The following is a 25,281-nucleotide window of genomic DNA, read 5'->3' as shown; positions in this document are numbered from 1 at the left end:
CCTAGGGAGGTGGTATGCACCTCCTCTCTGTCAGTCTTCAAGCAGTAGCTGGACAGACACTTGTCAGGGATGCTCTAGGTCGATCCTGCATTGAGCAGGGTGTTGGACTAGATGGCCTGTGTGGTACGGAGAGATTGGACAGGGAGAAGCTTTTCTCCCTCTCTCATAATACCAGAACGCGGGGTCATCTGCTGAAGCTGGAGGGTGAGAGATTCAAAACAGATAAAAGGAAGTATTTCTTCACACAACCCATAGTTAAATTGTGGAACTCCCTGCCCCAGGATGTGGTGATGGTTGCCAACTTGGAAGGCTTTAAGAGGGGAGTGGATATGTTCATGGAGGAGAGGGCTATCCATGGCTATTAGTAAAAAAATGGATGCTATCCCTATTCTCTCCAGGATCAGAGGAGCATGCCTAATATATTGGGTGCTGTGGAACACAGGCAGGATAATGCTGCTGCAGTCATCTTGTTTGTGGGCTTCCCAGAGGCACCTCGTTGACCACTGTGTGAACAGGCTGCTGGACTTGGTGGGCCTGGGTCTGATCCAGTAGGGCTTTTCTTACGTTCTTAAGGTTTTAAGAGAGGAGTGGACGTGTTCATGGAGGAGAGGGCTATCCATGGTTACTAGTCAAAATGGATACATGATTCATACCTATTCTGTCCAGGATCAGAGGAGCATGTCTGTCATATGAGGTGCTGTGGAACGCAGGCAGGATGGTGCTGCTGCAGTCGTCTTGTTTGGGGGCTTCCTAGAAGCACCTGGCTGGCCACTGTGTGAACAGACTGCTGGACTTGGTGGGCCTTGGTCTGATCCAGTGGTGCTTTTCTTATGTTTCTTATGTTGGCCTCTATGGCCCCTTCCAACTCTAAGATTCTGTAAGGCCATGATCCCTCTATTATAAGCCTTCCTGCTCTGGTAATTGAGAATGTGGTTCTGACCTTATGGTTCCTGCATCTTTTGCACTGAGGGCCGTGTCTGTTGTGTGAGTCCTCATGGTCCTCTGCACTTTTGTTTTGTAGGGCTGCTCTGGAAGAGGTAGAAGGAGACGTGACAGAATTGGAGCTGAAGCTGGAGAAGGTGAGTGTTCTTGACTTAACGACTTCTCTGGTCATGCTTGGGGGGGGGGCATCCCTTTGAAACGTTCAGAGTCCCAAGCCACTGGGGAGCAACACTGGGACTGAAAGAGCTCTTGTCTCACTCCCACATGCCACCCCCTGCACAGTCAGCTGTCGTCTTGCCGGCCTGGAACTGTATTTGATTCTTGGGTGTCAAAAAGCTCGTTTTGTTTGTCATCAACTGGGTAGTTGGAATCCCCAGCCAGGAAGCAAAGGACCGAAATGGAGACTCTTTTTTTCCTTACTTTTGGGACTAAGAGTGGTGACCAAGCCCCATGAGAAAAGGTTGGGGGAGTTGGGAATGTTTAGTCTAGAGAAGAGGAGGTTGTGGGGGAGGGGATATGGTTGCTCTCTTGAAGTATCTGAAGGGCTGTCACTTAGAGGAGGGCAGGGAGATGTTCCTGTGGGCAGCAGAGGACAGGACTCACAATAATGGGTTTAAATTGCAGGAGGAAAGGTACCGGCTGGATATTAGAAAAAAAATTTTACAGTAAGAGTTGTTTGACAGTGGAATCAGCTACCTCGGGAGGTGGTGAGCTCCCCCTCACGGGCAGTCTTTAAGCAGAGGCTGGACAAACACTCGTCAGGGATGCTCTAGGCTGATCCTGCATTGAGCAGGGGGTTGGACTAGATGGCCTGCCTGGCCCCTTCCAACTCTAGGATTGTATGATTCTTCGTGCTGAAGAGGAGGGCTGCCTCGCTGGGCACGCTACTGATTCTAAATGGGTAGTGCAGACATGAGAGCTGAAGGGGGTGGGGGCTTCAAGTTCAGATGCCTCCGGGGATCCTGGCAGATGCTGCCTGGGCTTAGGGAAAAATTGGATGTGATCTCAGGAAGTCCCTGCTCCCAGGTGTGCACAAAGCATAAGAAAGGCCCTGCTGGATCAGACCAAGGCCCATCAAGTCCAAGCAGTTGGTTTACTGTCCAGAATCCTACGAGCCCAGCCACCTGATTGGTACCAGTTTGCATGGCCTGTGGCCTGGTAGCTGAAGGGACCTGGTTGCTGTCAAAAGTCAGTTGGTGCATTAACGGAAGTGTGAGGGAGACTGCTGTGTGGAGCATCATTTAGGATCTGGTGCTGCATATTCTCACAAAATAAAAACAACTGGCAAGAACACTGTAAATATTCAGGCGGCCTGCTTGTTCTTTCCCTTTGTCCTTCTTGTCATGAAACTGACCCGTCTCTCTTCCCTCCTACCTAGAAAAGGTTGAGTCTTTTTAAAGGAGTTGTAAGTTTAAAAAAAAAATACAAAGAGAAAATATGCTGTAAAAATTCGGGCCTAGTGGTGTTGGAAATGCCAAAAGCAATGCGGGGATCCTCAATATTTTGGAGCCAGAGAACACCGTGGGAATTTTGAGAGCTACAAAATGGCTTCCACCGCAGGTGGAGCCAAGTGTGCACACGCGCCGGTGGGGAAAAGGGAGGATAAAGCACACACACAAATGATGACCAGGAAGGAGGATAAAACACATGCAGAAGGATTGGTGTGTGTGTGAGATAAATCACAGTTTTTTAAATTCCTTGGTCGCTGTCTGGATGTAACATGAGCAAATCAAGCTGCTGTAAAAAAGGCAAATTCCATGCTGGCTATAATTAGATGAGGAATAGAGAATAAAATTGCTGATATCATACTGCCCTTGTACAAATCTATGGTGAAACCACACTTGGAATACTGTGTACAGTTCTGGTCACCACACCTAAAAAGGATATTACAGAGCTCTAGAAGGTGCAGAAAAGAGCAACCAAAATGATTAGCGGACTAGAGCAACCGTCCTATGGGGAGCGGTTAAGACGCTTAGGGCTGTTTAGCTTGGAAAGAAGGCGGCTGAGGGGAGACATGATAGAGGTCTATAAAATTATGCATGGTTTGGAGAGAGTGGACAGGGAGAAGTTTTTCTCCCATAATACTAGAACACGGGGTCATCTGCTAAAGCTGGAGGGTGAGAGATTCAAAACAGATAAAAGGAAGTATTTTTTCACACAACGCATAGTTAAGTTGTGGAACTCCCTGCCCCAGGATGTGGTGATGGCTGCCAGCTTGGAGGGCTTTAAGAGGGGAGTGGACATGTTCATGGAGGAGAGGGGTATTCATGGCTGTTAGTTAGAATGGATACTAGTCATGCTGCATACCTATTCTCCCTAGTATCAGAGGAGCTTGCCTATTAGTTTGGGTGCGGTGGAACACAGGCAGGAGAATGCTGCTGCAGTCGTCTTGTTTGTGGGCTTCCTAGAGGCACCTGGTTGGCCACTGTGTGAACAGACTGCTGGACTTGATGGGCCTTGGTCTGATCCTGCAGGGCCTTTCTTATGTTCAAGCTCCTTTTCCAAGGCCGGGCAAGGTGTGAATGGGAGAAGTGCTGGACTTGCTTTGCTGACTCCTCTGGGCTGCTGGGGACAGAGAGGGAGAGATGCCAAGGCGGGGAGGCATTGGGCTTTTCTCCCTGTCCCAGCATCTCTCTCTCCCCCGCCCTCCCCGCAGTTGCCTGGGAGCAACAGGAAGTGAGCACTTCTCTGCTTTACTTCCTGCCCCAGCATGGAGGAAAAGTCTTGGACTTCCTACTGCAGTGCTCAGGTGGCTGATGGAGGCGCTGCTGCTGCCCCGCACGCTCTCTCTTCCCCCTGCTGGACAGCTGACCTGGGTGCCACCTCCGCTGTTCAGCTGGTGCCTGGCCCCCCCTGCCTACCAGCTGATCTACAGGTCTTGTTTCCAGGATCCTGAGTCCTTCTCCGGTGAGCAGTGGGGACGGTCCCAGTGCAAAGCCCCCGTGTTTAACGAAGCCACTGTTTCCGCCTTCATAGCAGCCCTCTCTACTTTCCTGGAGCGCATGGTGGGCACCAGGGGAAAATGCCTGCGAGTGCCACGGCGTCCACGGGCACCGTGGGCGCGAGGAACCCTGCAGCAGAGTCTGGGGTGAAAACAAGTATCGAGATGTGAAGTGTGCCTTGGGCCCTTTATTTCCCTTATAACCTGCCTGTCTCGCTAAAACTCAGCAGATTACACAGTGGAGAAAAAGGCATGAGTCATCTAGCAAACAATGTTACGGTCGGGTTGCAAAAATTAGAAGCAATGCAAAAAACCCCAAAACGCATCAGATATGATATATCTGAAACCCACGGTACTTCATCTGCACCGAGCCACAGTCTCAAATACCATCAGCCAAAAGATCCAAGTGACTGCTGTCTGCCCTGTTCCATCTCATCACGCACGCGTGTATAATAATATGAAATATATTTAATTTATTTAATTCAATTTCAGAGCAGCTTCCCTGAAGAAAGCCAGCATGGTGTAGTGGTTAAGAGCAGTGGTTTGCAGCGGTGGACTCTAATCTGGAGAACGGGGTTCGATTTCCCGTTCCTCCACATGAGCAGTGGAGGCTAATCTGGTGAACTGGATTTGTTTCCCCGCTCCTACACACAAAGCCAGCTGGGTGACTTGGGGCTAGTCACAGCTCTATTAAGAGCTCTCTCAGCCCCACCTCCCTCACACGGTGTCTGTTGTGGGGAGGGGAAGGGAAGGGGATTGTAACCCGGTTTGATTCTCCCTTAAGTGGTAGAGAAAGTCAGCATACAAAAACCAACTCTTCTTCTAGAGTACTGTGTTCAGTTTTGGGCACCACAATTTAAGAAAGATGTAGACAAGCTGGAACGTGTCCAGAGAAGGGCAACAAAGATGGTGAGGAGTCTGGACACCAAGTCCTATGAGGAAAGGTTGAAGGAGCTGGGTATGTTTAGCCTGAAGAGAAGACTGAGAGGGGATATGATAACCATGTTCAAGTACTTGAAGGGCTGTCATAGAGAGGAGGGTGCCGAGTTGTTTTCTGTTGCTCAAGAAGGTCGGACCAGAACCAACGGGTTGAAATTAAATCAAAAGAGTTTCCGTCTAGATATTAGGAAGAATTTTCTAACAGAGCATTTCCTCAGTGGAACAGGCTTCCTCGGGAGGTTCTTAAGAAGAGGTTAGATGGCCATCTGTTAGCAATGCTGATTCTGTGACCTTAGGCAGATGATGAGAGGGAGGGCATCTTGGCCATCTTCTGGTCACTAGGGGTGTGGAGAGGGGTTGTGAATTTCCTGCATTGTGCAGGGGGTTGGACTTGATGGCCCTGGTGGTCCCTTCCAATTCTATGATTCTATGATTCTTCTTCCAACAAATCACAGTCAGCCATTCACAAAACCATTCTAGCAACAGTTCTAACAAAGCTCCTCTAATTGTTAAAATTGCTTCCAATTAAAGTCAGCATTTTTATTCTACCTCTTTGTGACAATATGGCACCTACAGTGTGGTGTCCAGATAGGAGGGGTGAAGATGGGAGACCCAAAAACAAATAGCCAGGGACCGTGTTTTATTGGTAGGTCCACAGGGAAGGCCATCTTATGTCTAAACTGTCGCTGCCCTCAACCACAGGCCTGGCGGAACATGAGCCAGGTCCCACAGGGCCCAGGTCTCATTTGATGAAGAAGAAGAGTTGGCTTTTTATATGCTGACTTTCTCTTCCACTTAAGGCAGAATCAAACCGGCTTACAATTACCTTCCCTTCCCCTCCCCACAACAGACACCCTGTGAGGTAGGTGGGGCTGAAAGAGTGTGACTAGCCCAAGGTCACCCAGCTGGCTTCATGTGTAGAAGTGGGGAATCAAACCCAGTTCTCCAGATCAGACACCACCACTCCAAACCACTGCTCTTAACCACTACACCACGCTGGCCGGGGCCAGAGCCGAAAAAGCCCTAGCCCTGGTTGAGGACGAGGAGCCCCGTGGTGCAGAGTGGCAATCTGAGGTACTGCAGTCCAAGCTCTGCTCACAACCTGAGTTCAATCCTGACGGAAGTTGGTTTCAGGTAGCTGGTTCAAGGTTGACTCAGCCTTCCATCCTTCCGAGGTCGGTGAAATGAGCACCCAGCTTGCCAGGGGTAAAGGGAAGATGACTGGGGAAGGCACTGGCAAACCACCCCGTAAACAAAGTCTGCCTAGTAAATGTTGGGATGTGACGTCACTCCATGGGTCAGGAACGACCTGGTGCTTGCACAGGGGACCTTTACCTGGTTGAGGACAGCTGGATAATGTCAACGTAGCTATTAATATTAAATGTACAACTATACCAGAGTACCTTCAAGCGTGTAGAGTTGTCTCTCCCCACCACTGTTGAGCCTTAGCCAGCTCTTGTGTGCCTGGAGTGAGGGGAAAGGCCTTCCCTCTCTGCCTTCCCGTTCCTCAGGGTGAGGCGCCGCCGCTCAGGCAAAAAAGGGAGCTTGCCGAGGCTGCCCTGAAGAAATATTTGTCATTTATTTATTGGGTCCACTTTCTAACCTTGCTCTCCCCAGCCAAAACCGGGCTCAGAGCGGCTTACAAAAATATGATCAATAAACCAGTAAGAACATTAAAGCAACATTTAAATAGCCCTATTAAAATTGTATAAACGTTGTTCTAGTTTGCGTTATTCTAGACGTTGTTCTAGTTTACCTAAGGCACCTCTAGAGTGTAAAAGAACAAACTCAGAACATCAACTAGGGGAGTAGATGGAAAACCCCGCATTGAATAAGGGAGATATAACCACGGGGAGGGGAGGTGTTAGGGAGGCCAGCATTTATATATAAGGGAACCGTAGCTGGTCTCAACCATAGGCCTGGCAGATTAGCTCTGTCTTACAGGCCCTGCGGAACTCTGTGAGGTCCCGCAGGGCCCTGGTCTCACAAGAGAGGATATTCCACCAGGCAGGGGCCAGGGCAGAAAAGGCCCCGGTCGAGGCCAGCCGGACACTCCGCAGGCTGGGGACCACCAAAGGATTGGTATTAGCTGGGCGAAGGGTCCTCATACCAGAAGAGGCGGTCCCGCAGATACGAAGGTCCCAGACAGTGTAAGGGGAGGAAATGGTGTTCTGGTGGGCTTTTCTTTTTACTCCCCACAGCCAGCTTGCTACTCTCCCTGCGTTCTCCTCCACCCGAAGGTGCCCCAGTTTCCCTTGCCTCTGTTTCCTGATGGATGAAAACCAAATGCCTCCTGCTTGTGTGAACGTCACACTGTGGAGCTTACCCCACACCAGGGCCTTGGCTTGCTTCTCCTCTTGTTTCCTTTTTGTTGGGGTGCGTTTGGACATCTTGGGGACTGAGGCGTCCCCCTGGCCACGTTCTTGGTGTGTCTTTAGCAGGAAGCCATCAGGTTCGTCTTCTGGAAAGCTTTCTGCGCCAGGCCAAGGAAGGTCTGCTTCTGGGAGAGGCCAGCAAAATGTGTTGTTGCATCCTTGCCATGCCCCGGAGCAGGTCCTCAGCATCCCGTTGCGTGAGCTCAGAGTCGAGAGGGCTGGGCCCTTCACCAGGTCCTTTTCTTTTTCCAGCTGGTGAAGCTCTGCATTGCAATGATTGACACGGGAAAAGCCTTCTGTGTGGCGAACAAGCAGTTTATGAACGGCATCCAAGACCTTGCCCAGTATTCTAGTCAAGATGCTCTGGTGGAGGTAAGTTTGGGCGCAGTTTCCCCTCGAGCTCCTCGGGGGATTTGTTTGCAACTCAAACGGAGTGGTCCTGCGAGCAGTTCGGCATTTAGCAGGGCAGCCGGGGGAGAGGTAGCTGCTGATCCTCCCCCCCACACACACACACTCAGTTCTTGTGATGTGGGCCACTTCAGTGCCCTCGCCTTGGGGGGGGTGGGTGGTGTTCCTCCCATTCCATCCTTTTCCTGGCTCTCCACAGCCAGAAGCCTTTCCTTTCTCTTCGTTCTGTGTTCTGGAAGGTACCCACTTCCACAAATGGGAAAGCCAGGGCGCCCTTAGTTTGCTAGGCTGCTTACTCTGGCGCACGGAAGACGAAATCGGCCAACGCTTTCTTGGCCAATCCAGAACCAAGTCAGGAAGGCTTCTGGCTTTGAAGATCTGCTCTCTTAAGAGACAAACCCTTTTTGTCGTGTCTTTCCTCTGGGCAGAAAATGTTTTTTTTTTTCCTCCAGAAAGGCTTTCTTGGGTGCTTTGGCACAGATGGGGAGGTGGGTAGGGACAGCTATGACAAAGACCACAAGTGTGCAAAGTATTTATGATCCAATGAGCATCCTAAAAAAAAAAAAAAACCCATGAAGGTGTGAGGGGTGGAGTTGTTACCTGAACTGGGCTGGGGGGCATTAGCTAGAATTGCAAGGAAAGAGAGAGTGATCGTAAATAACTTTATTGTATAGGAAATAGAATAATGAAAAAAAATCAAAATATAAAGAACCTATACTGAGCACCTGAGAACTGATTCCCTAAACACGCATACGCCAACAAGAGGGTCACCTTATTAGAGGGAGAAGGGAGGAAATTGGGAAGGGGTGTACAACCTTAAATCCGAGGCTCGAATTCTGGAGAGCAGCGGAGGTCTGAGTAGCAGAGTGAGGAGACGGCAAAGCAGGGAGAAGAAGCCGGTGGAGTGCAGCAGCGGTTCTCAGAAGGAAACCAGAGTTTGCAAGTGTCTTCCTTAACCCTCGCTGACCTTGGGCTTGGCCAGTTACCTTTGAGGTGTGCAGACATTGGGTGATGTCCTTAGCATTGAAAAGGCTATTGTGCTCAAGAAAGTGGTGACTCTTTGGTGTCACGGACATGATTGCTTTCGAAGGCTGTAACTTAAGAGGAGAGTAGGGAGCTGTTCCTGTTGGCGGCAGAGGATAGGACTCGCAGTAATTAGTTTAAATTGCAGGCGGAAAGGTACCAGCTGGACATTAGGGGGGAAATTATTAAGAGTTGTTGTTTTTTTGGCCATCTTCTGGGCATGGAGTATGGGCCACTGGGTGTGTGTGAGGGGAAGATGGTTGTGAATTTCCTGCATTGTGCAGGGGGTTGGATTAGATGACCCTGGTGGTCCCTTCCAACTCTGTGATTCCCCCCTCTTCTCTCTTCCCTTTCAGACCAGCCTGACGAAGTTCTCCGACAGCCTTCACGAGATGGTCAATTATCATACCGTAAGTTCCGAGGAAATCACCCGGCTGCAACGGGCCCTTCTTCAGTACTGGCTTCTGCTTTCTCCTTTATTATCTCTAGGTTGCTCCTTTTGTTACAGATTTCATTTTTTGAGATGCTGAGTTCTTGGGGGGAGCTTGTGTGTCACTTTCTTCTGGGCTTCCGGGAATGCTGGCTTTTTGGCACGCTCTCTGCAGCCTTGGATGTTTCTCTGGAAACTCAGCGGTGTGATGCCTGCCACTCTCACCCTCCCTCCTTTACCAGCCTTGTGGGCAACAGGGTGAATGTGAAGGCAGAATTTGTAGGTTTCTTCCTCCCCCACCCTTTTTTTTTAAGTTTCCAGACTTCTAAATGTGGAGGTTTTGCCTGAGATTGAGTCTTCCTCATCACATCTAGCTGGGCTTTGTAGCCATTTTTCTGTCTATGTGGCAGATGATGTTGAGCGCAGGGAAAGAGGAAGTGTTCGCTGGGCGTCTATCAGCAACCCTTGCAAAGTGGGGAGTGTGAGTGTGTGTGTGTGTGTGTGTGTGTGTGTGTGTGTGAGGGAGAGAGAGAGCGGGTCAGCGGTTTTCCTGAGAGCGAGATGTGCAGAGGAAGAAGGATGAAAGACGAACCGGGAGAGAGGAAGAGCCCCCATCTCCACACCCCCAGGGCTTTCCTGCAGCTGGGATCCCACACACTGAGTTTAACTGGGCTTCAAATCCCAGCTTGACTGTGAATTTCCTGGGATGCTTTGAGCAAATTGCTGCCTCGCGGTGCCCCTTTGTAGGAGGTGCGTGGCACTGGGCTTGTTCTGCAAACAGATGAATGGGGGGATTAGCTTAGAAGGATGTCGGCCGGGTGCAGAATGTGACCACCGGTCCAGGTTGCTCCATTCTGTCGACTCTTGACTGTCCCCGCCCAAAAGTGCTCAGATTTGTTTTCATGCTGGACATTTGGAATAAGTTGAATGCTTTGTAAGAAACCTTTTTCTTACTCTAAAAGCAAAAAAAGTATTTAACAGGAGGTTTTCTTCAGTGCTACCTCAGATCACCCAGTTTTTTCCATTGGGAAAAAAACTGGGAGAGTCCTCCGACTTTTTCATCCAATGCATTTTCAGTGTGAAAAAATCTTGCCTCAAGAAGAACTTTACTCATTCTAAAAGAAAATGTATTTCATAGGAGTGCCTTGTCAGTGTTCAGATTTTTCAAAAATAAGTAAATCCAGTCCTTTGAAAAAACAGGCAGGAAAACATTTTTACCCCTGACTTTTCTTATCCTCCCCCCAGGCCCTCACTGTCTCTTGGGGGTTGGGAAGGAGAGATTTCCCCTTCCTTGCAAGTCTGCATCTCATCCCTGGGCTCCATCCTTCAAAGGCTGGCCTTGTGCCAGGAAGGTTGTGTTTGTCAGCAAACATGGCCGCTTGCCTTGCGTGGCATCCGAAGACAGAAGGCACCACCTCCTTTGGTAGAGGGAGAAGAGTTGGTTTTTATACCCCAATTTTCCCTACCTTTAAGGAGTCTCAAACCGGCTTACAATCTTTCCTTCCCTTCCTCTCTCCACTTCTTTTCCTCTCCCCACAACAGACACCTTTTTGAGGTAGGTGGGGCTGAGCGAGTTCAGAGAAAACTGTGACTAGTCCAGGTCACCCAGCTGGCTTCATGCGGAGGAGTGGAGAAACCAACTCGGTTCACCAGATTAGACTCTGCCGCTCTTAACCACCGCACCATGCAGGTTTTGTTGCCTGGTGTAGCTTTTCCAGGGTTGTAAGGCAGGGAAGAACTGTTGTCCTGATGTGAATGGATCGCTAGATCTAACCCATAAAGAGTGTAGCGTGTTAACATAGCACATAAAATTTGACTGCTTTAAAGTATAAACACCTATTGCTTGCAGTTTTCTGCAAGCAATAGAGCCGGTACTCGAGGGGGAAAGTGTTGCCAACTCCGGCACCATCCGCTTCCTGAGCACATGGTTCTTAGGGAAAGTTGAGAATAGACAACACATTTTGTAACAGAACCCAGAAGAGAGTGTGTTGTTTGGACAGCTGCAGTGTGACGCCGTCACAGCCGGAGTCCTGTCACAGAGTTAAACTTCATAGCACTGAAAGCAATTAACTCGAGCACATTATCGTTATGCCATATTAATTGTGCAAAGATTAGTCACATCTAAACAAAAAAATTAACATTGGAAAGATGCTGCATGTGTAGTATACATGGGAGTTATTGTTTTCTAATGCTGTCAATAGTCTTCCATAAAAATCCTTGTGGTACGCATGTTGAATTAGGAAGATTTGTCTTGAAGCATTTCACTCACTCCATAGGCTATATTTCTTTGGGGGTTTTCCAGCGCACCCCATAATTTCTAGTTTCTTTCAGGTCCTTGTGCTGAAAAAAAAGTCTGTTCTGAATATTTCCGCCTCGTGGTGTAGTGATTAACAGCAGTGGTGTGGAGCAATGGACTCTGATCTGGAGAGCCAGGTTCGATTCCCCACTCCTCCACGTGAGCGGCGGAGGCTAATCTGGTGAACTGGATTTGTTTCCCTGCTCCTGCACATGAAGCCAGCTGGGTGACCTTGGGCTAGTCATAGTTATCTCTCTCAGCCCCACCTACTTCACAGGGTGCCTGTTGTGGGGGTGGGGAGGTGATTGTAAGCCAGTGTGAGGCTCCCTTAAGTGGTAGAGAAAGTTGGCATATAAAAAACAACTCTTCTTGTTCTTCTTCACCATATCTTTGGAGACAGAGTGGAAGGCCGGACTGAGGTGTCTGCTGAGTTGAGAATGTGCAGCAAAGGCTACACGGGAGGGCTGTGTGGGATGCTTCAATTTATCCCCTGAAGAAGTATTAGTGAAGCCCTACTTTTGCCACAGCTTGACAGTGGATTCGTGGGAGTTTGGTTGTGAAAGCCAGTGTGGTGTAGTGGTTAAGAGCGGTGGACTCTAATCTGGAGAACCGGGTTTGAGTCCCCACTCCTCCACATGAGCAGCGGAGGCTAATCTGGAAAACAGGGTTGGTTTCCCCACTCCTCCACATGAAGCCTGCTGGGTGACCTTGGGCTAGTTACAGTTCTCTCCAAAGTCTCTCAGTCCCACCTACCTCACAAGGTGTCTGTTGTGGGGAAGAGATGGGAAGGCAATTGTAAGCAGCTTTGAGCCTCCTTAAAGGTAGAACAAAGTGGGGTATAAAAACCAACTCTTCTTCTTGTTCTGTTTTGTTTGAATTGTGGGGTGAGATGCTACCAATATGGGGAGGACAGTGGATGTTGTGCATATAGCCGGGAATTTGGATGGATAGTGTGCTCTATTATGTTCAGCACACTCCTTTCTCATATCTGTGCTTCAACCGGCATTATTTTTACATTTCAGATCCTGTTTGACCAAACGCAAAGATCAATTAAAATGCAGCTTCAAACATTCGTTAAAGAGTAAGTCCACTGTCGGTTTTCTTTTGCAGAGATACGTGCTGAGTAAAGTGTAGGTTAAGATGTTTTAAATGGTATTTTTGCTTCTCTTGGCTTTTATTTGATTGTGGGGAGTTGGAAACGGAGAGTAATGGGGGGGTGCTAGTGGAAAATGTATTAAAGGGGTAAATACAAATGTCTCCAGCAGGAGTCAGAATTTAAGTTTTCCAGCTCAGGTCCTTCATGTCCCTCTTCTGCCCTACCTTGTAATGGAAATCCATGCGCTGTGTCTGTCCCTCCCCTCCTCCTGATGGTGGCAGAACCCCCGAGAGACGGATTCCCCTCTTCTGCTGCGCTTGGAAAGTGCTGCTCTGTGACCAAAGGCGGCTGCCCCTTTCCTTTGCGTTCCAGAGATATTAGAAAGTTTAAAGACGCGAAGAAGCAGTTTGAGAAAGTCAGTGAGGAGAAAGAGAACGCGCTAGCCAAGAACGCACAGGTCCCTCGAACCAAGCAGCACGAAGTCGAGGAAGCCACCCATATTCTGACTGCCACCCGGAAGTGCTTCCGCCACATTGCCCTCGACTACGTTCTTCAGGTGAGCGGGAGGCTCTCGGAAGCAGCCTTTCGGAAACATTTGTGTTTATATATTGGGCTCAGCGTGGAGGTTCTCAGGCAAAGGAGAGCCCTGGATGTGGACTTGGGTCAGGGCTGGGAAGGGGCCACCGCAGAGCTGTCAGACAGCGGCCTCTTGGAACACTCTTCGGGCAGAGCTGTTGCTTGCCCGGAGGAGAATGCAGAGGAAGGTGGATCTGAAGGCGCCAAGCAAAGCATGAACGTAAGGGGTAGGCCTGAGTGTTTGCCAACAGGGTGGTCCCAGTGACTTGGGAATTCTCCATGCAGTCTGATCTGGTCTCAGCCTTTGCTGTCCTCCTTCCCCCTCCCATGGGAAGTGTGAGGGAGTAAAGAGATCCAGAGACTGCCTAAGAGCCCCATCCATCGTCTTGTTTGTGGGCTTCCTAGAGGCACCTGGTTGGCCACTGTGTGAACAGACTGCTGGACTTGATGGGCCTTGGTCTGATCCAGCAGGGCCTTTCTTACGTTCTTATGTTCTTAAGAGCCGGCATGGTGTAGTGGTTAAGAGAGGTGGGCTGTAATCTAGAAAACAGGGTTTGATTCCCCACTCCTCCACATCAGCGGCAGATTCTAATCTGGAGAAGCGGGTTTGTTTTCCTGCTCCTCCACATGAACAGTGGACTTTAATCTGGAGAACCGGGTTTGTTTTCCCGCTCCTCCACATGAGCAGGTGGATTCTAATCAAGAGAGCTGGTTTTGGTTCTCCGCTCCTCCACATGAAGCCTTCTGGGTGACCTTGGGCTAGTCACAGTTCTCTCCAAACTCTCTCAGCCCCACCTACCTCACAAGGTGTCCGTTGTGGGGAGAGGAAGGGAAGGCGATCGTAAGCCGCTTTGAGACTTCTTAAGATAGAGAGAATAAAAACCAACTCTTCTCTTCTTCTTCTCTGCTTCTGTACCCAAAAGCTGGCTCCTTGGGCAACGCTCGGGTGGCCAGGGAGTGCCACCGCAGCCTTGCCCGATATCAGGTTCTAGGAATCCTGTTCCGCTGGAGGTAGACAGGGCAGGACAGCTGCTGGGGGGATGTTGGCTGTGAGGGCCGTTTCCTTGTGAAGCAGTGGGCTGCAGGACTCTTTGTCGAGAGAGCTCTCAGGCCCTCTGTGGGTTTCAAGACATTCAGTCTGTGTGTCCCCCCCTTTTTTTTCTGTGGACCGTTTGGATCTGTGGTTCTGCCCCCTGTATTGACTTCTGCTCTTGGCAAAACCTTGCAAAGAGAAGCCCCTCCTAAAGGAGCACCAAGAAGATTCTGCAGCCTTGCGTTGGCCTGCAGAGTTCCTGTGTGTGTGTGTGGAGGAGGGGAACAAAGGACTTTTTGGGCCATAGCAGGTACTGGAAAGGCAAGCAAGGTCAAGCTGTTTAGCAACATGGCGTGGCAAACCTGGTCTGAGGGGGAGCTGGCTTACAGATGAGTTTGGGTGGTTGCCTCCAAAGACTGTGGATTTTGCCAGGTGTCCGGGCGCTCTGTCTCTGCAGGCAAAGCTGGTGACTGACATGGCGCCCGGCTCTGTGTCTCTGCCGTCCTGGGCAGGCTCGGCTTTAACCTGGCTGAGCTGCCCATCTGGCAGGTCCCGTTGCTCGCTGTGGAAACCTCTCAGCCGCCATGGCTGGCACAATGAACCCAACATTTTTGTTTTTCTTAGATCAACGTTCTTCAGTCGAAGAGGAGATCCGAGATCCTAAAATCAGTAAGTTTCTACATGCAGCTTTGTTTTGTTCTTTAATGGAGCTACTGAGTTAGAATCATAAGAGTTGAAAGGGACCACCAGGGTCATCTATGCCCAGAAGTTGGCCAAGATGCCCTCCCTCCCATGATCTGCCCAAGGTCATAGAATCAGCATTGCTGACAGATGGCCATCTAGCCTCTTCTTAAAAACCTCCAGGGAAGGAGAGCTGACCACCTCCTGAGGAAACCTGTTCCACTGAGGAACCGCTCTAACTGTTAGAAAATTCTTCCTAATGTCTAGACGGAAACTCTTCTGATTTAATTTCAACTCATCGGTTCTGGTCCGACACAAAACAACTCGGCACCCTCCCCTATGTGACAGCCTTTCAAGTTGGGAATTCGTTAGCAAGTTTGACCCTGTGGCACTTGGGCCCGGTAGAGACCGGGTGTGGTTAGCTCACCACAGGAAGCAGTTATTCCTTTTGAAGGGGGTGTTTGTGGTATTCCTGTGACTACAGCAATGTGACTGCCAGCAGGGAAGCATGCAATGCCCACTGCTGACTGCTCATCAGCCTGGCATTGACCTCTTAAAGTCTGCGTGTTCATGGGGTATGTGCCCATCTGCTTCATGCTTTCCGTGAAGTGGGCTCTGGCTGACGAAGGTATATCATCTGGGCTAGCATGGCACAGGATTCAGGGGAGGGGCCAGGACTCAGTGATATAGCATCTACTTGGCACGCAGATGGCTGCAGGTTCAGTCCCTGGCATCTCCAGTTCAGAAGATCAGGCGGTAGGTGATGTGAAATGTGCTGATTCTTTGACTTTAGGCAGATCATGAGCGGGAGGACATCTTGGCCATCTTCTGGGCATGGAGGAGGGGTCACTGGGGGTGTGGGGGGGAGGTAGTTGTGAATCTGGAGAACTAATCTGGAGAGCCGGGTTTGATTCCCCTCTCCTCCACATGAGCGGTGAAGGCTAATCTGGTGAACTGAATTTGTTTTCCCCACTCCTCCACATAAAGCCAGCTGGGGGACCTGGGGCTAGTGACAGCTCTGTTAAGAGCTCTCTCAGCCCCACCTACCTCACAGGGTGTCTGTTGTGGGGAAGGTGATTGTAAGCTAGTTTGATTCTTCCTTAAGTGGTAGAGAAAGTCGGCATATAAAAACCAACTCTTCTTCTTTTATTGATGTTTGGTTGTTTTATGCATTTTAATGGTTGTTACCCGCCCTGAGCTTGGTTTGCTGGGGATGAGGGTGGGCTATAAATTTGAAAAATAAAATAAAATAAATAATGCGCGTTTTGTGATGTGGGATGCCTCTGAGATCCGTCTTTTCTGTACGCTTAGATGTTGTCCTTCATGTATGCCCACCTGGCCTTCTTTCATCAAGGTTATGACCTTTTCAGCGAACTGGGGCCCTACATGAAAGACCTTGGAGCTCAGGTAAGGAACGCTGAGGGCATCTGAGCAGGGCGTGCATGTGTCAGGAGGGCCTGACGGCCCAGTGGACTAGGAGGGCACACAGACCCTCTAGGAGGCCAGCACTGATTCCTGTGGCTTACGTGTTAGGGCCTAAGGTGGTCCCAGGGGAAGGGAGACCTCATCTCAGCGGTGAAATCATTGATTTGAAGCAGATGAAGCTGCCTCATACTAAGAGAACTGTCTGTTCAGTCCCACTCTGAGAAGGGTCTTTCCAACACCTCCTCTCCAGGTAATATTTATTTAGTTATTATTTCCACTTATTACCCCGCTCTCCCCGGCCAAAACCAGGCTCAGAGCGGCATACAAAATATAAATGTCCCCTTAAATCAGTAAAAGCATTAAAACATTTTAAAATAGCCCTATAAAATCATATAAATAATATAATTTAACCTGAGGCGCCTCTAGAGCGTAACACAAAACACAAACTTCAGCAAGGCGAGCAGATGGAATAAATACAGAATGAATTAAAAGATATTACCGCAGCAGGGAGGTTAGGGAGACCAAGATTTGTGAGATTTGGACCCTTCCGTTTCCTTTTGGTTGCAAGAAGCCGTCTGCAGTCGTGTTCCCTGGCAGAGGGGCTTCGGTCTTCCTGGGTTGAAAGGACCAGTTCTTCCTTGGGAGCTAGGTTTTTTTTCTTCTTTTTAATTTAGCGTTGTTAAAAGTAGATGCATTTTTTATCATATTGTACGATGTGTTTTTTTTAATTGTAGTGTATTTTTATCATGATGCAAGCCGCCCTGAGCCTGGCATTGCCAGGGGAGGGTGGGATAGAAATGAAAGTGTATTATTATTATAGCAGAAGCCGGATAGTGGTGTTGAAGGAGGGTGTTACGGATACAGTGGACTGCCCCAAAAAACAAATCAGTGGGTTCTAGATCAAATCAGGCCTGAACTGGCTCTAGAAGCTCAAATGACTAAACAGGCTGTCGTATTTTGGTCACATTATGAGAAGACAAGAGTCACCGGAAAAGACAATCATGCTAGGAAAAGTTGTGGGTAGCAGGAAAAGAGGAAGATCCAACAAGTGATGGATTGACTCTATAAAGGAAACCACGGCCCTCAGTTTGCAAGATCTGAGCAAGGCTGTTAAGGATAGGACTTTTTGGAGGAAACTGATTCATCGGGTCGCCGTGAGTCGGAAGCGACTTGACAGCACTTAACACAGCAGGAGCTGAGGCTGGCCATGCAAACAGCTGCCTCAACGCTGCTGTCCCCCCCCCCCCCCAAGTACGTCCCGTCTTGGGAGAGAATCCCCCGCCACACAGCATGGGGGCCGAAAGCTCTGAGATCTCTGGGGCCAGATCTTCACAGTATCATTTTAAGCTTGGTTGAAGCTGCCCAGACCATATGGGGAGTGGAGAGGGGGTTCAACCCTGCCTTTCCCAAACTGAGAACAGGCTCCCCATGCTGATGTATTTATTTATTATTTCCACTTACTACTCTGCTCTCCAAGAACCGGGCTCAGAGTGGCTTACAAGAATATAGATATCCTATTAAATCAGTAAGAGCATTAAAACATTTAAAATAGCCATATAAAACTGTATAAAACATTGTCTTAGTTTACCTAAGGTGCCTCTAGAGTGTAAAACACAAAACACAAACTTCAACTAGGCAAGCAGATGGAATAAATCCCAGATTGACAAGGAAAAGATACTACCACGGTGGGGGTTAGGGAGGCCAGCATTTATATATAGGGAACTGTAGCTGGCCTCAACCATAATCCTTTAATGGTTAAAAAAAAGGCTACCCCTCTTTTCCTGGAAAGGGCTGAGGATGTGGCTTCAGTTGGCAAAACCAGGTGGGGCTGGAAGGGGTCAACCCCTTTACCTTTGAAAGGCTATCCCAGATCCTGTCTAGTAACTTTATTAAGCATGGGGAAAAGGAAATCTATGTCGATTATTAAGAGCTATACAAAAAAATTGGATTATTCCAGCTCTACAATGCGTGATCGGAGAGTATGCTCTACTCAGTTCTTGCGTACCCTGCCTCCTCCGCGAACTCCACCATATTTCAGTAATTTAACAGTCCCAGGTTTCTGAAGAACCTTTATGTTTGCACGTCTGAACGCTACACCTTCAGCAGTGCTAAATGGAAGATTTGGACATTTACCCTACCCTGAAAGACTTTGCTCGTGTAACATGAAGCAAATTGATACGCTATCTCATATGATGCTGGAGTGTCCCCATTTTAAACTCCAACGTGACCAGTGGATCACTCCTATTTTAACGAAATTACCTGCCACCATAACAGATGATAAAATAGTCCCCTCTTTGCCGGTGGATAGAGATCGCCGTGTTTGTTCATCTCAGTTTTTCGGAATACCACCACCACACAGTTTGCCCGCTTATACTTGTTATTTGACAACCCCTCGTCGCAGAGTGGGAAGCTGCAGTACTGCAGTCCATGCTGTGCTCACGACCTGAGTTCGATCCCGACGGAAGTTTGTTTCAGGTAGCCGGCTCAAGGTTGACTCAGCCTTCCATCCTTCCGAGTTCGGTAAAATGAGGACCCAGCTTTCTTGGGGGTAAAGGGAAGATGACTGGGGAAGGCACTGGCAAACCACCCCGTAAACAAAGTCTGCCTAGTAAACGTCTGGATGTGACATCACCCCATGGGTCAGGAATGACCTGGTGCTTGCACAGGGGACCTTTACCTTTTTACCTCGTCTTTCTAGAGCCTTCTGTTTAGCTAGACTGAATGCTAACCCCTCTATGGTCATGCAGGGCAGAATTTTGAATATACTATGCCCAGACAGGACCTGTCCTTGGTCTCCTGGCTCTGTTGATTCATTAGCTCGTGCCCTTTTGGAGTGCCGCTTTTATGAGGAACTTAGATCGCGTTATATCTTTCCCCTTTTAACATGTAAATCCAATGCCTCTGTGTCTGACATAATGGCTTTTTTATTAAGTGACAGGGATCCCAAGGCTACATTGTCAGTGGCAAGTTTTATTTCAGTCCTTATATCCCTCAATCGTTAGATCTAAAATCACGCTGCTCAAGATCAATGGATCAAGGAGCTTCTAAGGGATAAAGGAAAGGAAAGGTGGACACAGATGCAAGAATAACATTGGCAGTGGCCAAAAATCTCTCCACCATATTTTCCTGAAAGAAATAGAAAAAAAATCCCTCCCTGTTAACTGCTCAAGACCTGTGGGTCATGGGAGCTTGGAAGGAAAGGAAGATCCTGTCTAGCTGTACCCTGAGGGGCCTGAATGCTGCTCTTGCCTGGGAGCTCGGTCCTCTGCCCTGCTTCTGCGGGAGAGGTGGCGTTCCAGCTTCTGGCTCAGGGCTCCTGCTGCTAGAAGGAGGGAGGGGAGGGGAGGGCCAGCCGGCTGCTAAAGCTGCTCGGGCGTGAGTCATCCTTTTTTCTCCAGCGCGATGCACCAGCCGCATGTCCCTGGCACCGCTGCTATTTTTGAAAGCTGCCAGCTCCTTGGAAGGGGAGGCAGGAGGCAGGACAGGTCTCTTGCCCAGCCGTAGTCAGGAAAGCTCCTGGGGGCGGGGGAGGGCAGGCGGGGTCGCTGGTGCCCAGGTACCTCTCCGGGGGGGCACCCGCGTAAGTCCCCCAAGTGGCTCCCAGCAGTTTTTCCCCCTGAAGTGCCCTTTTTTCTCTTCCTTTTTGCAGCTGGACCGTCTGGCAGCGGATTCTGCAAGGGAGAAGAGGGAGATGGAGCATAAGCACTCCACCATTCAGCAAAAGGTACCTACCAACAGGGAGGCCCAGACGTGGACTGTCCAGGGCCCCAGTCACACGCAGGACGCTGCCTGACTCCCATCGGGTGGTGCAGAGTTCTGGAGCCTGGCCTGTGTGCCCAGCAGGGCTCTTGCTTTTCTGCTCCTTACACAGGAACCTCTCTGCCACGTCACAAACTGCTTTTCCACCCCAGCAGTGGGTTTGAAAGGTGGTTTCCAGAGCCCTGCTGCATGGCTGCTGGCAGGAAGAATGGGAGGAAAGGGTACGTTTGAGAACTCTTCTGAATTTCCAGAGGTGCTGTGTGGATCGCAGCCTTGGCCCTTCAGTGGGGACATGATGCATAGATGTTCCTCGGCCATATGAGGCTGTAGCTCTGTCTTGGTGCGTCTGCTTTGCATGCAGACAGTCACCCACTCAGTCCCTGGTGTCTCCAGTTATGAGTCCTCAGGTAGCTGCAGCAAAGGACATTCTCTGCCTGAGGCCCTGGAGAGCCACCGTCCGGCAGAGGAGGCGAGGCTGAGCGATACGAGGGCCGGAACTGGCTGAATGTAGCCTTGTCCGGCCAAAGGGGGCCATAGTCTGTCCGAGCGCGAAGGAAGCCACAACCGGGTCCGCTTTCCACACCGACTCTCCCCAAGCAGAAGCCGGTGTCGGAGCTGAGACCTGAGCCCGTGTGTCAAGGTGGAGCACAGATCCTTGAGGAAGACTCAGGAGATGCGGGCGCGGGGGTGCCTTCTGCGGTGAGCTTGAGCGCCTCCGAGGTCGCTCAGGCGGCAGTTCTGGACAAGCCAGTGAGAGGAAGCCAGTTCGGAAGGAGACCTTGAGCCACCTGCTGACTCTGTGGAGAGGTGCCCCCTTGAGCCTCGCTTGCCCTGTGGGAGGCGGGTGATTCCCAGGGCACACCGTTGGTAGTCTCACAGTCTGGCTCACAATGGCGTGCCTCACATGACCTCCCCACACGGAGAGAAGCAATCACCCCGGCTGGCTAGTGGGTAGTCATGTGTCCCTTTGACAAGCATAACGGATTGATGCTGGCTTGACCCAAGAACCTGCTTTTTGGGGGGGGGGGGTTCTTGCATCATCTCTTCCAAGCCAAGCTTCCAGGAGCAGCCGGTGTAGGCTTGGGAAGGCAGAGCCGAGGAGGCAGCGCCTTGCTCCGAAGGAGACTGTCTCTCTGTCTTGGAATGCCAGGAACTGTAGCTCTCAGCAGAGTCGCCTGTGCTCATGAACACATGAAGCTGCCTTATACTGAATCGGACCCTTGGTCCATCAAAGTCAGTATTGTCTACTCAGACCGGCAGCGGCTCTCCAGGGTCTCAGGCAAAAGTCTCTTGAGGGGAAACGCAGAGGCCACTTGGGGCCCCCAGGCGACTTCCCCCCTTCGGCCTGCTCCATCAGGCGGCGCAGTGGCCCTCCCGGGTTATTGGCTTCCACTAAGCTGGAGCCACTGAGTGGGGACAAAGGCCAGCCGCTTGTAGTCCCCAGGGGAGGGGTCTCACTTCCTCCACCATATTCCTGGGGACCAACCTCTGCCTTTTTCCGCGCTCTCCGTGGCATGCGAGGCTCCCAGCCGGTGACTCTGGGAGAGGCTTGTGTCACCAGGACCCAGCCTGAAAGGTGGCCGGATGCGTCCTGCTCCCAAATGGGTGTAGAATGGAAGCCTGTCTGGTCAGGGGGGGGCTTGGGCGCTGGGTCTCTCTGGCTGTCCTCCAGGCGGGGTTGTCTGTGTGTCTGCCCTTGCAGCCCCTTCCCAGGTGGTTTGCCACCACAGAGTCCCAGTACTGGGAGAGTGCTTGGGCAGTGGGAACGCACGGCCAGCTCGCTTTCACATTCTGAGCGCTTTAAAGGGAAGAGAAGCTGTCCTCCTGATGCCTTCTGTGGGAGAGGCAGAGGAAGATATCTTAGACGGTGCCTTTCAGCGGCTCAGGAGCCCCCACGGTCCAGCTGGACGTTCCCAATTCCAGGTCCCACACCCACCCCCCTCTCTGGCTGCTGCAGTTGCCCAGTCTGCCATGTGGCAGTGGCCCCTCTTGTGAGTATGAGCAGGATCGTGGTGTATTGGCTAAGAGAGGCGGACTCTAATCTGTCAGGATCAGGCGTCCGTCCCTAGCATCCCTTAAACAAACTCATCCAGGCAGGTAGCTCTGAAGCAGTAATACTTTATTAGGAGCAAAAAGACAGATTAAAGGACTGACTGCCTACAGGCAGGTGAGGCTGGTAATGGCGAAACATAGGTTACATGTTTAAAAGCACTACAGGCTGTGAAGGTAAACATGGCTAAGCAACCCCGAGATAAGCGATTCCCAGGAAGGAAGACTAAACATCAGAGCACAGCTGTGGAAAACAGGACGAGCGAAACTGTACACAGAGTTTACAGGCATGAGAACCAAGGACCTGACGTGTAGCCAGAACCTGGCCTACTCATGTAAAGAGCCTTTACTCCTGCTAACAACAAAGGCCTGACATTCTGGAGAACTAGGTTCGATCCCCCACTCCTCATGAGCGGCGGACTGTAATCTGGAGAACCGGGTTTGATTCCCCACTCCTCCACGTGATGCTTGCTAGGTGACCTTGGGCCAGTCACAGCTCTCTCCGAACTCTCTCAGCCCCACCTACCTCACAAGGTACCTGTCGTGGGGAGGGGAAGAGGAGGTGATTTTAAGCCGGTTTGAGACTCCTCAAAAATAGAGAAAAACGGAGTATAAAAATCAACTCTTCTTCTTCAGAGTGCCACAGCCTGGCGAGTCCCCCTCGCTCACACTCTTCACCCGCAGTCTTGGCTGTGCCTGGCAGAGCCTTTTGGAGGCTTTCCCAAGGATCTGCTGGATTCTGGCCCACGTGGCACTTTGTCGAAGTAGGACTTTGTTTCCCCACTAGGATTTCTCCAACGATGAGACGAAGCTTGAATACAACGTCGACGCGGCCAATGGTATTGTCATGGAAGGATACCTCTTCAAACGAGCCAGCAACGCCTTCAAGACCTGGAACAGGTGACGTGTTCTCCCGCTTCCCTTTCCCTCTCCGCCTGGGCTTTGCCGTGTGTGCTTTTTGTGAACGGCTCCTGCCACCTCTCCCCCTCCTATTCCGGATGTGTCTGCGAGCCCAGGGACCGTCCGGCTGGGAGTCCGGAGGACGCTTCACGTTTCCTCCAGCTTGGCGTTTTAAAGCACTCCTCTGCTGTGAATAGAATCAGAGTTGGAAGGGACCGCCAGGGTCATCTAGTCCAACCCTCTGCACAATGCAGGAAACTCACAACTACCTCCCCCTAACACCCCCAGTGACCCATAGAATCATAGAGTTGGAAGGGACCACCAGGGTCATCTAGTCCAACCCCTTGCACAATGCAGAAAATTCACAACTACCTCCCCCCCACACCCCCAGTGACCCCTACTCCATGCCCAGAAGATGGCCAAGATGCCTTCCCTCTCATGATCTCCCTAAGATCTGTGGCAGAATCCCTTTTTTCCTAGCCTGGTCAGTGATTGGTTGCTGCTGACCAGTTGCCTAGACCCTAGGTAGGTGCTCCTGGGACCCCTGGAAACCACGAGGGTGAAATTTTCAGAGGCTGAGTCTCGTCTGTCAGTCACATCTGGGATGTCACATCTTTGAAAGCTGCCCCTGGAGGCTGTTTGCTTTGGCTTCAATTCACTGCCCTTTGACCCTAAAAGCAGGTATCAGGAGTGGCAGGCTGAGGGGGCACAGGGTAGGAGATGGCGTTCCCCTGGATGCCAATTCATGCAGATTGGCTGGGCAGCCCAACACCTCCTTCACGGGGACACACAGGCCGAGGTGCCTGCTCCATCCAGCACATCCTCTGAGCAGGACACGTTCTGGGGAAGGCGGCTGCTGTGGGCGCGTTCCATATTTGTCGCCTTTCCCCTTCGCTCTGACTGTGTGTGTGTTTGTGTGTGCAGGAGCATGGAGTCTAAACCATTGCTAATCAACGGGCTGCCCCTTGTGCCAGCGTGGTGGTTAAGAGATTGTAAGCCGGTTTGATTCTCCGTTAAGTGGTAGAGAAAGTTGGCATTTAAAAACCAGCTCCTCTTCTTCCTGTTCTACAATGTGAGAAGCCTTTCCCCTGCTCCAGGAATGAAGATGTAACAGATTCAGGCTTCTGCAAACTGGCTTCCCCTCGTTTCCCAGCTCTGGGCCCCGCCCTTGAAGACTCAGCAACAGCGCAGTCCTTCTTCTGCTGAGGGGCCCTTTGGCGCGCTCAAGGGCTGCTTTGCATGTGGGTTGTACCACTTCCCATCCCAGGACAATGTGCGGCGGATTGTGCGGGCTGTGGCGCTTAGGAGTGACACTGAGCGACGCAGCTGCTGTGCTTGTGACGCTTGACACACCAGGGCCCTCTCTCAACGCCTTCGATCAGCACGTGCGGCTGGACCCACAGCAGTGCTGTGGAGGCCTTCCTAATGGTGTTTCTCAGAGGGTCTTTCCAGCGTGGTGTGGTGGTTAAGAGCGGTGGTTCGGGGCGGTGGACTCTGATCTGGAGAACCGGGTTTGATTCTCCACTCCTCCACATGAACGGCGGAGGCTAATCTGGTGAACTGGATTTGTTTCCCCGCTCCTCCGCAAGAAGCTAGTTGGGCGACCTTGGGCTAGTCACAGTTCTCTATGCCCCACCTCCATCACAGGGTGTCTGTTGTGGGGAGGGGAAGGGAAGGTGATTGTAAGCCGGTTTGATTCTCCCTTAAGTGGTAGAGAAAGTTGGCTTATAAAAACCAACTCTTCTTCCTGCCTTAGACGGTACACATGCAGGGGGGATTAAAAGTTGCATCCCGCCATCGGTTTGCTTAGCTGAGGAGGGCGCCTTCCCTCTGTCGCCTTAACCCCCGCTGCATCCTCACATCTTGCTGCTTCTGCGGTTGTTTTGCTGGGGTGTTCTCTGCGTTCTTTTCGTCTTCTCCTCCTCCCCTCTTATGTTTAACCCTGCCCCGTTTTTTCCACACGACAGGAAAAGGCCCGATCGCATCAGGTACCAGCCAGCTTCTCGCATCCCTTCCCCCTCCCCCCTGTTCTTTGGCCCTGCATGCAAGCTCTGCATGTAGCCCTCGCTTTCCACTCAGGTGTGACTTGCCATGGATAAAAGGAAGTGTCTCCGTCCCACTCGGGAAGGGCCCTTGCTGCCCACCACCTCACTGGCTGAAACAGGTTTGACGGCTTCTGGGTCACCGGCGGGATGTGGTGTGGGGAGAGGCAGACGCCTTCTGCACATGTGCATGAAGGTTACCCTCGCTCATGGCCCTGGGAACATGGCCGTTTTGGAGTGTGTGTGTGCGTGTGTTTGGAAACTGACTGGGGGGATTGGGCTCTTCCTGGTTGAGGCCCCCCTCAAGCGTGCTCAGAACGATCCCCTTTGCAAAGCCCCAACCTTCCCAAATTCGTGATTTTTCTC

General features: G+C 50.8%; 1 protein-coding gene across 1 annotated transcript in view; it reads left to right on the top strand.

Moving 5' to 3' along the window:
• The window catches only part of ACAP2 (ArfGAP with coiled-coil, ankyrin repeat and PH domains 2), a 48,679-nt gene that overhangs the window by 5,199 nt on the left and 18,199 nt on the right, over positions 1-25,281 (top strand). The window contains exons 2-10 of the mRNA XM_056852092.1: positions 1,022-1,079; positions 7,450-7,569; positions 8,985-9,038; positions 12,377-12,435; positions 12,823-13,006; positions 14,684-14,728; positions 16,052-16,147; positions 19,815-19,889; positions 22,761-22,873. Of these exons, the coding sequence (XP_056708070.1) occupies positions 1,022-1,079; positions 7,450-7,569; positions 8,985-9,038; positions 12,377-12,435; positions 12,823-13,006; positions 14,684-14,728; positions 16,052-16,147; positions 19,815-19,889; positions 22,761-22,873 (804 nt within the window). The remainder of the gene's footprint in view (positions 1-1,021; positions 1,080-7,449; positions 7,570-8,984; positions 9,039-12,376; positions 12,436-12,822; positions 13,007-14,683; positions 14,729-16,051; positions 16,148-19,814; positions 19,890-22,760; positions 22,874-25,281) is intronic.

Source organism: Euleptes europaea, chromosome 6 (assembly GCF_029931775.1).
Source record: "Euleptes europaea isolate rEulEur1 chromosome 6, rEulEur1.hap1, whole genome shotgun sequence".
Lineage (NCBI taxonomy): Eukaryota > Metazoa > Chordata > Lepidosauria > Squamata > Sphaerodactylidae > Euleptes > Euleptes europaea.
This window is presented reverse-complemented; position numbering and strand designations above follow the sequence as displayed.